Genomic DNA, 11005 nt, shown 5'->3' with positions numbered 1-11005 from the left:
TATTTTTGAAAAAAATACTGTTTTCATTGGGAGGTTTGTTCAATAACATTTGAATTAAACTTTAACAGCTGATGACTTGAAAATTATGCTGACTGTCATTTGCATCGACTATTTAGGAAAATCAGAGAAAAATATAATTTGCATAATAATTTGGAACGCGGTGTAGGCATAAGCCCTGTTGGTGCAACCCGGCCCCTGAACACTGCGCTATGAGAATGCAGGGTTACTCGTGGTTCCTAAAGTCTCCCAAAGAAGATCAGGAGCCAGAGCCTTCAGCTATCAGGCTCCTCTTCTGTGAAACCATCTTCCTGTTTCGGACCAGGAGGCAGACAGTCTCCACATTTAAGACTAGACTTAAGACTTTCCTTTTTGATAAAGCCTATGGTTAGGGCTGGCTCAGGCTTGTCTTGGACCAGCTAGTCAACGAAGAAAGACAACACACACTCTCAAAAAAGAAGAAAAAAGTTGTTGTTTTTTCACACACTGAGGAAGACACTTGTCGAAACCGGTCTGTATGTTTGATCGCCTGTACCAGTGAGGTAGTAAAAGTTTGTAACGAAGGACACCGAGTGTTGCTGGCTTTTTCATGTTTATATTGTCTTGGATCAGCCCCTAGTTAGGCTGACATAGGCCTAGTCTGCTGGGGGACTTCCTATAATACACCGAGCTCCTTCTCTCTCTCTCTGCTCAGTTTCTGAAAAGTTGGTTATTCGTCATTTGCTAACATTCCTGTCCTATTACTTCATATCCCTAACCCTTACTGCATGTCACTAGCTTCTTCTCCGGAGCCTTTGTGTTCCACTGTCTCACAGGTTACCTTATATCGCAGCTGCGCCTGGATCCTGTGTCGTGGTTATGCTGCTGCCGTGGTCCTGCCTGATGCCTCCTGCTGCTGCTGTTATTATTAATCGTACTTCTACAGTTATTATACACATATGATCATTATTGTCACATACATATACTATCATATATTAATATATACTTACAACAAATGCTACCAAAATTACTGTTGTTATTATTTTTATTATTATTATTACTAAAATTAATATTATTTTAAGCTATTGTCATTACTGCCTGCCCTGCATCTCTCTCTGTCTCTGTCTCTCTCGGTCTGCCTCTGTCTCAATTTCTCTCTCTGTCTGTCTTTATGTCTCATTTTGTCACATGGATTACTGTAAATTTATAATGTTGATCTGTTCTGTACGACATCTATTGCAAATCTGTCCGTTCTGGAAGAGGGATCCCTCCTCAGTTGCTCTTCATGAGGTTCCTACCATTTTTTCCCCCGTTAAAGGGTTTTTTTGGGGAGTTTTTCCTTCTCCGCTGTGAGGGTCCTAAGGACAGAGGGATGTCCTCATGAAGAGTTCTTTCTGCGCTGCATGCACATACCAACAAAAACCTCAGAATTTAGAGAAAGGACACAGACTGATACACAAGGACACACAGGCAACAAAAAATTGGGAAGTTAGCCAACCCCTCACCCCAAAGCCCCCTTCATTAGCTACCGACACACATAGATTTTAATTCTGTAGGAAACACTGAATACCGCACGTTGTCACATGTGTCAGTTCAAAAGAAGTGCTCACTTTCAAAGGATAATCAGGAGACCAGTTTCCAATGGTGCTCTCCCCAGGATCTGGAATCCGAGGCCAAAAATTCTCCTTGATCCTGTAAGAGAGGAAACACTGAGGGTTATAGATCAGCTAAGAAACTTTGGATCAAAAAATAATAATACCACTATAATAACCTTTAAAACATTTATTTTCACTGTGGATCTGAGTAATGGGGTTGGCAGTTTTTCTTGGTTTAACTATTACTTTCTAACATCACACTGTAGATAGTGGTGAGTAGTTAACAACTGTGGACAGTCCTGTGGCTATGTTCTAAATGAACTAGTTAATATGACCACGTTTAAGGGCTCAAGTGTTTACAGCTGTTATGAATGGCCACAGACAAGTGTGTTGAAATGCCTGCCATCACAGAGAGGGACAAGGCGCAGCGAAGTGGACAAATGGGGACCCTGTTCTGAGAGCAACATTTTAATGTGTTTTAGTGTAACTTACACATCTTTTTTGTAGACACAGAGCAGCATGGTCATGACAACAATGAACATGAAACCAAGGCTGACTCCCACCACAATGCTCTCCATCTCTCCTGGCGCTGAGGGAAACACAGAGGACATTTACTCAACAAGACAATTCAACAAGCCAAGCCAGGTACTGAGTGAAAATGCATGTCAGTATACTTCTATCAAAGCAAATCAACTTTTAATAAATTGCTATAATGCATGTAAATACATTGAGCCAATCAACATGTGTAAGGTCACCACCATCATCGTGTCATTTATCTCCTTGGCTTCTAGAAACACCATGAAACCAGCCATTGACTGAATGTTTTATCAGTGCTTGATTTCTTAATGGAACAGTAGGCACCTATATATATCAAAGATCAGGTTGTCTGAGAAAAATGTTAAACTTGATCATGTTTTAGAGGTATGGCAAAAATGGTCTTGAATTAGTCATTAAACATACAAGAGGGAAATTTACTGGGCCTGTCATGGATGATCAGGGATGCAATATTGTGTGTCATTGCAACTTTTCACATTAGTGGGTTATTTATAGAAACAGATCGTAAATGAGCCCAGTCATAGTTCATGTGTGGTTAAGATCTGGTGTCACGTCATGTGCATGTTTGCAAAGGAATAAATCACAAAATGTTAAAGTGTTCTCTGCAACTGAACTAAACATGACAGGCAGTGCAGAGGGAGCATTATTTAAATTTGTGAAAACTACACTATCATTTACACAACAGTTAGCTCCAACCAAGCATTTTGATTAGACAGGATGCATTCCATGAGTGCTGATATACAGTATAACAGCACTGGGACTTTTAGCTCTGCGTGTATCACTCTGCTTTACAGGTGTTCTGAGCCGGTTATTATGTTAATCATTAATTAGCCAACATTAAGGGTCATCGTAACAAACTTTTCACTGCAAAGTGAACATATTACCACAGATAACATTGGAATTACATTAAAGTGGTCAAAAAAGGACAAAGGGACAGATAGAAGCCTGGATACCTAAATGCATATCTCCAGGTGTGTTCATATGACATCAGAGGATGACGCAACGTACTGATTAAGCTGTTAATTCATCAGCATTACACGTATTCCACCAAAGCAACTATCAACAGACTGATTTCACTGGTCACAAAATAAATGGAAACACACAGATGGCAGCTGCTCTGTGGTAAAGTGTAGACCTAGCTTACGCAAAGTAGCAAGCTAGTGTGCAGGAATGTTTACGCATTGCTTGGCAACAGTAGAGTCCTGGTCCAGTTGCTGAACTATTTGTGTGGGAGCCAAATAAATCATTACATAAGCACACAAATCAGAACCTGTTGCTGCGTTTTACTGTTGATAAATGGCACTTGTAGAACTGTTGTGAAAAAGCAATATCACACTCAAGTTCATGGTGTTGGACTGAATATCAGCACCGCTGTGATTTGGTGGCCTAAGATAACACAGTACAGTACTAATATACAGTACAACAGCACTCCCTCTCATGTGATATTGCTTAAATCAGTGATTCCCAACTGGTGGGTCACGGTCCAAAAGTGGGTTGCTGACACATTCTGAATGGACAGCAAGTGACTGGCAAACATACTTTATTTTTAAGTACAGTAAATTTTTGGCATATAGTTTTATTATAAAGTGCTGTTTCCCCATTTCTGATCAATCGTTAGCACAATTGGCTTGTTCACTATATTGAATGAACTCCGTTCAAACTTAAAAACTTTATGAAAAATAAAAAATAAAAAAAAGAACTAAATGTTGAATATTCTTACTGAACAGCCAAAGCTGTGATTCGACTGACATAATTCTGAGTCGGGTACAGCCCTACATCATATTTATCCAAGTGCCAACAATTTCAACCCATCTGCAAACAATTCGTTTTCTTATAGTATTACAAAAGTTTAATAATAATTTTATGATGCTTCTTCTCAAAACATGATTAATTTTGCCAACTAGGTCATGTCGTAGGTATCAATAGGTAGTATCACTTGGCTATGGCTTTGTGTGTGTTTGTTTCTCAATCTAATATCTCTATTGAAAAACAGAAATTGACGTTGGGACATTTTTGAAACAGATGGAACAGTTCACCATGCAGAAAAGGTTCCACTCACCATATTTCAGAGTGGTGAATGAGTGATTAATGCCAATGGCTGAGCCTTGGATGGTTGAAGCCCTGAGCCAAGTGTCATACTTTGTGTTGCCTGACAGTGACCTCACAGTGTATGAGGTGGTGTTAGCTGGCACTGTTATCTCTGCAAATGAGCAAAACAGAAATCAGATGCTGAAGAATACTGTCAGGAAAACCATTAACCATCAAAATTAAACAGAGAACTGTAAATGTGAAAACCCCAACTTATTCAGGATACTGTGAGAGAGGTACATACCGTGTATTTCACTTCCACTTGTAAAGAATATGGTGTAGTTTGTGATAAAGCCTCGTTGTTCACGTCGGGGAATGTGCTTCCATACCAGCTCTGCCTCGTTCCGTCCTGGTTTACCGTTCACTTGAATAGCCGGGGCTTTCAGCGGAGCTGCAACCACAACAGTAACATCATGTCTGTAGGTTATCTGAATTCAAATGTAGACTGGCTTTCTACAAATGATTGGTGGTAACATCTCTTTAGGAACTGAGTGTAATTAACAACTTGAAAATTTTAAGTACTTTGTCAAATAATGATTGTCAATGAAAACTCAATCTCCCATCCAATCAGCTGTTGGTCTGAAGACAATAAGACTCCGGGGCAACAGCCAATATTTTGGGGGTTCTGGTATGGTCAGTGGATATCCGGGTAATGAATAACAGGTACGAGGACCAAGAGTTCCTCTTCCTAGCACCGACCATTGTTAACAGTCTGATTAGCAAGATCAGACACCTGAATGGAGTTGGAGTTGAGAGCTGTCTCATCTCATCTCTGCATATGAATGCTAATCATCATCAGATGATGATGGCCAATGAGTTCTGAGATTGCATTATGGTTAATGTGTTCTGCCTCTTTCGCTCTAAACACAGAATGCTTATCTGCCTGCTCAAACATGAATGGTCAATCCTATTTGGACTATGAATGGAAAGCAGAACATGTCCGATACCAAAATCTTGTTCCGTTGCCTACAGATTGTGCATACATATGCAGATATCTGTTCATAGAGATTAATCAAAACTTTGTTGTTCGTTATTGTTGTCAGGCCTCTCATTCTGAGCTAGTGACTACCAGCTGATATGACCAATGCTGATGACAAATTTAAATAGCTGAAGCAAAAAATTTGTTGCACAGACTATAAAATGAATCTTGGTTGTTGTTGACCTTGCTGATGTTTGTACGTTTCTGCTCAATCAGTGTATAGAGTAAAATCACCCCTCACCAGTCTGTTAGCAACTACAATGCCTATAAAAAGTATTCACCCCCCTTGGAAGTTTCACCCTCTTGTTGCTTTTATACATGAAATCACGGTCAGTAGAACTTGGCTTTTTAAACAAGAATTTGCAAAAAAAACAAAAAACCCTTTAATATCAAAGTGAAAACAGATTTTTACAAAATAATGTCAATGTCTTGCTGGAAAATACACTGAACAAAAATATAAACGCAACACTTTTGTTTTTGCTCCCATCCCCAGAGCATGATGCTGCCACCAACATGCTTCATGGTGGAGATGGTGTGTTTGTGGTGATGTGCAGTGTTTGGTGTTCACCAAACATAGCGTCTAGTCTGATGGCCAAAAAGCTCAAATTTTGTCTCATCAGCCCAAATAACCTTCTTCCAATTGACCTTGGAGTCTCCCACATGCCTTTGGGCCAATTCCAGGCGAGATTTTATGTGAGCTTTTTTCAACAGTGGCTTTCTCTTTGCCACTCTCCCATACAGCTTCAACTGGTGAAGAGCCTGGGCAACAGTTGTTGTATGTACAGTCTCTCCCATCTGAGCCAGTGAAGCTTTGAACTCCTTCAGAGTAGTCGTGGGTGTCTTGGTGGCCTCCCTCATCAGTCTTCTTCTTGCCCGGTCACTCAGTTTGTAAGGACGGCCAGCTCTAGGCAGATTTAAACAAGTGCCATACCCCTTCCATTTCTTAATGATGGATTTAACTGAACTCTGTGGGATGTCCAGTGAGTTGGAAATCTTTTTGTAGTCATCTCCTGACTTTTCAATGATCTTTTCTCTGAGTTGCTTGGAGTGTTCTTTTGTCTTCATGTTGCAATTGTAGCAGGAATACTGATGAACCAGAGACTGGACCTCCCAGACACAGGTGTTTTATACTACAATCACTTGACACGCATTAACTGCACTCAGGCGATCTCCATTTCACTAATTGTGACAATGCTGGCATCAACTAGCTGGACCTCTGTTGAATTAGGTCAGTCACTTTAAAGGGGGTGAATATTTATGCAAACACTTATTTTACAGTATATATTTTTAATCAGTTGACATTAATTTAAGAAAATCTGTTTTCACATGACATGACGGAAGCTTATTTTGCCAATTCTTGTCAAAAAAGCCAGATTATATTGACCATGATTTCATGTGTAAAAGCAACAAAAGGAGAAAACATCCAAGGGGGTGAATACTTTTTATAGGCATTGTAGGTAGCCCTGCTTTGGATTCATCCATCAACTAAAAATACTTAACATCTGTTGCCACCTGTAGAGTCAGCAGTGTGCCACTTTTTCAGTAGTGTATCATAATATATAATACATGTAATTAATTAATGCATTTAAAAACAGTAATTATATATGCAACTAAATCTTGCTATTGCAGTTTTGCAATTACAATAATAACCATTAAATAAGGGTGAAAAGGCAGGGTAGTCCCATCACCCCTTAATGAGGTTTAAATAGGCTGCTAGGTGTTAAGGGTAGTCTTCCAAGTAGAGCGCTGTCGGAGGATGAGCTGGGAATGTGTAGAAAATGAGAAACTTAAATGGAGACAAGTGTGGGGCATTAAAGCAGGGAGATTAGATTCATGCTAGGAGCAACTTCTGATGTGCTTCCATCTCCCCCAAATGGTAGTAAATAGGCAAGGAGCCACCAAGGTCTTGGTCTTCAGCTATAGCTTCATCTCGCCACATTCTGTCCAAGTGCAGCAGCCACTGAGAGTGAGCACTGAGAAGCAAACAAACTGGAGGCAAAAAGCAAACAAGATGGGATTTTGTTTGTATGTGAGGATGAACAGGCCAGAAAGCAAGCAATTTTGAACAGGTATCAGGTAGGGCAGCTAAAGCCAGGGAGAGGGCCTGAAAAATGAGAAAACAGTTTATAGTCGCTCAGGAGATAGTGTTGTGGTCAGAACACAGCTCACTGTGCATTTTGTGGAGCCGAACATGCCATGGACGTTTGCAGTAGGAATGGCCTCTGAGTGTAAAAAGCTTAGAAATAGAGTTTGCGGCAGAGGAAGAGGCGTGTGGTTCTGCCCAGATCCACTCAGTGCAGGTCAGCTGTAAGGGTTTGTTGGCAAGGCAGTTTTGTCCCTGCTGACTGAGCTGGGTATAAGAGGGCTGAGCTAAAGGCAGGCTGTGAAAAACACAATTAAAATTTAACCGACAAGAAAGGCTCTTCCTCACAAAACCGAATATCATGGTTGACCAACAGAGTCCATATGACTGCTCACTGTGGCACACTGGCAAAATGTTTTTAACTCAGAAAAGTATAAATATTAGCCAGGACAACAAAGAAACATCTAACAACAATGATTAGTATTTAATTGATTACAATTAATTGTTAAAACAAGAAAAATAAATATTCAGGCAGCTCCACTCTTCTATGGCTCTTTATGTATGCATTTACTGCATCATAATTAAATGAAAAACATGCTCAATTATGATTATTTTGATTTTTCTTCTTTAATAACTGAATGAATGGTTTTTCCTTATTACACAACGCAAAGAGCAAGGTGAAGAGTTGTACTGCATCGAAAACACAGCTTCATGTGAAAAAAGAAAAAGCTCCCCTGCATCTCCTCATATAAACTACAGACAGTGCTTTACATTCAATATTAGCAGGTCTATGCTGCTTTCTGCTGGACCAGACGGAAATGCACTCCACCTCTTCATTTTGTCTTCAATGTTGTGCTTTGCATGGAAAGTTCATGTCACAATAAAAAACAATTCATTCAGTCATAACAGACAAAAGAAAAAAAAATATTGTCATTAATGTGTGTTTTTCATTAAAATATGACAGAGTGGATGAAACACAAGAGGAAAATAAAACAACATGTATTGTATTTCAATTTATTACTTTCATTGATTTCTTTTTATTTAGGAATTTTAAATCTTCCAGACTCCAGTTACCAAATTCAAAAACTGAAAATGTGCTGCTTTTTTGACTCATATTTTTGTAAATGAAATATCTTTCAGTTTGTGATGTTTTGAGAGGAACTGATCAGTTTTTACTGAAACATTATGTTTCTATGCATCAGAAACATATTGAGTTTGCTGCAGCCAGAGGATGCTGTTGCACAGTTTATAGTGCAGTGTCCCCTGTTGGGAAGAACAGTTTCAACAGACTTAGTAATAGAAGGTGAAGACAAAAATGGGGAAGACAGAGCTGCTGATTATGCTGCAGAGTCTCTCAGATACCAATGCCCGAACCCATCGGACATGGGGCAGCTGTGGCTCAGGAGATATAGAGCGACATGTCCACTAATAGGAAGAATAGCATTTCGATCCCCAGCTCTTCCAACTGCATGTCAAACTGAACCCCAAATTGCTCCCTATGCCTATGCTATCAGTGTGTAAGTGTCTTTTTTTTTTTTTTTGGGTGAAATATTGTGACAAAAACTAAATTAAAAAAAAAAAAAAAAGTGGCACACGTACATAGAAGGCAAATGGGACAGACACACATAAAGCTGTTATGATGATGGATGTGGTGATATGATAAGAGTCCAGAACTAGAGATCAGATTGTTTCAGGTTGGGTATGTGTGGGTAGGTGTGGGTGAATGTCTAAAAAAACCTTTTACTGTAGCCTTGACCACCAGTGTCTGAATGGGTGAATGTGACTCTGTAGTGCAAAAGTATTTTGAATTGAGTTTTACAAGTGCAAGTCCATTTATCCAACGGCCAGTATTCTGGGGGTTCTGGTGTAGTTAGCAGATATCCAGGCCAAGACTTCCTCTTAAATGTGCCGCTCATTGTTACAGTCCGATAAGCAACATTTCAGTAAATCTCTATAAGAGGATATCTGCATATTATGCATTCTAAATTAGAAAATAAGCTAAATTGTTGTCAGACTGTAGCCGATGGGTTCCAAGATGCATTTTGACCAATGCGTTCCACCTCTTTTGCTCTCCACACGCACTGATTACCCGCACGCAACCATAGCCTGCTCTTAAGTGACTGATTAATACTACTCGGACTACAAACGGACTACAAATGGAAACCAGAACGCTTCCAATCCCAAAAAAATCTCTACAGATTTTGCAAACATATGCAGATATCTATTTGTAGAGACTACTCAGATACTATCAAAGAACAAATGTTTAATTCTGCAAATAGAATTTGTATAACCCAGTTCTGACCTGCTTTTAGGTTTTCACAACATTTTAAAAAAATACAATGATTTACTACTCACAATAAGTCACTGATAAGAGTGTTATCTTACCTCCTTGCTCCAAAAAGGTTTCTAGGCTTGCTGGCTTCCCAGTCCATCCAGAGTATATTGGATACACAGACACGTTGTAGCAAACAAACTTCTCCAGGTTGCCTAGATTTGACATTGAGATCAAGAGTTAAATTAAATGCTTATTTAGAGTAAAGCCTGTAGACTTAAAAAACCTGTATTCAGAGAATCAGAATCAGTTTATCAGTAAAGTAAAAGAAATCTAGCCTTTGAGTATGACACACCCTGCAGGCCTGAGAGGTGGCTGTTGGAAGTTTGTAATATGTTTGTAATACATTTTATGGAGAACAACTGCTGTTTTCACGGTGAACAAAAAGAAGAGGTAATGCAGTGCAGACTTTTCTCATCAAATTGCTTTGAATGCAGACTTAAGGATCACACGGCAGTGTTTCCCCAACCATTATATTGGGGGGGCACCCCGCCCCCCAACAAAGTGTTGAGGTCCCCGTCTTTTTGCTGTCCTATACCAGCACCGTGCTGCACTTGGTACACTAGACGACGCCGACACACACGTTGTCGCTGTCAACAACTCACATGTGCGCGCCAGTGGCGCCGTCAAGGGGGGGGAGCCATTTATTAATTTGCGACACCTGCTACCTGTTTACCACGCCCCCCCTCCAGCGACACCTGCTACCTGTTTACCACGCCCCCCCTCCAGACAACCTGGTCAGTGTAAGAGCACATTCAGGATCAACATATTCAACACACTTTTAATTGTTTTTATGTGTAGGTGAAGACAGACCTGAGGAACAGGCAGCATCTGCTCTCAGCCTTGCTGCAAACTGTGCCATTAGATTAGGCTACAGTTGTGTAGTGAATAAATAGGGTATTTATAAAAACATTCAGTTTCCGTCATCGCCGGAGCCCTCCTCCACAGTTTCAAAAAATCCTGGGGGAAACCCTGCAGTTAATATATTTAGCAGGTCAGTGAATATGCCTCCCACCCCATTATGATTCATAACTGATTGAAACCTCAAAAACTGTCGTTTAATAGGCCTACACACAAACAGTGCCTGGAAGAAGATCAGCTCTGCACTCAGGATTTCAGGTTAATAGGCTATGATACTGTGCTTATTAAGGTTGCTTAGCACGAGTTTATATAGCTACTGTACAAGTCCTCCTGACTGTGTAGTTACATGTGGGTTCACCTGGCATCTGGCAGGGAGTAACATTTGAACACTGTCATTTTTTGTGGCAGGCTTGTTCAGATTTTATTATCTCTGCTATTACTTGCTCATTTTAGGGCTGCACGGTATATGCGGTAGACGGTAGAAATGATATAAATTTGGCCCAAGGTAGAGATTTGCGCTCTACCGTCCTATCGTC

The 11005-nt window shown here is 40.1% G+C and overlaps 1 protein-coding gene across 3 annotated transcripts in view; it reads right to left on the bottom strand.

Moving 5' to 3' along the window:
- Positions 1-11005, bottom strand: part of il6st (interleukin 6 cytokine family signal transduce) — a 45142-nt gene that overhangs the window by 7353 nt on the left and 26784 nt on the right. For all 3 annotated transcript variants that reach the window (XM_050052670.1, XM_050052672.1, XM_050052671.1), the window contains 5 exons: positions 9662-9763; positions 4459-4605; positions 4186-4326; positions 2064-2160; positions 1587-1668 (listed from right to left, as the gene is read on the bottom strand). In XM_050052670.1, coding sequence (XP_049908627.1) covers positions 1587-1668; positions 2064-2160; positions 4186-4326; positions 4459-4605; positions 9662-9763 — 569 coding nt within the window. The remainder of the gene's footprint in view (positions 1-1586; positions 1669-2063; positions 2161-4185; positions 4327-4458; positions 4606-9661; positions 9764-11005) is intronic.

This window comes from Epinephelus moara, chromosome 9 (assembly GCF_006386435.1).
Source record: "Epinephelus moara isolate mb chromosome 9, YSFRI_EMoa_1.0, whole genome shotgun sequence".
Classification (NCBI taxonomy): domain Eukaryota; kingdom Metazoa; phylum Chordata; class Actinopteri; order Perciformes; family Serranidae; genus Epinephelus; species Epinephelus moara.
The sequence above is the reverse complement of the archived record's forward strand: the minus strand, read 5'-3'. Positions and strand labels throughout refer to the sequence as shown.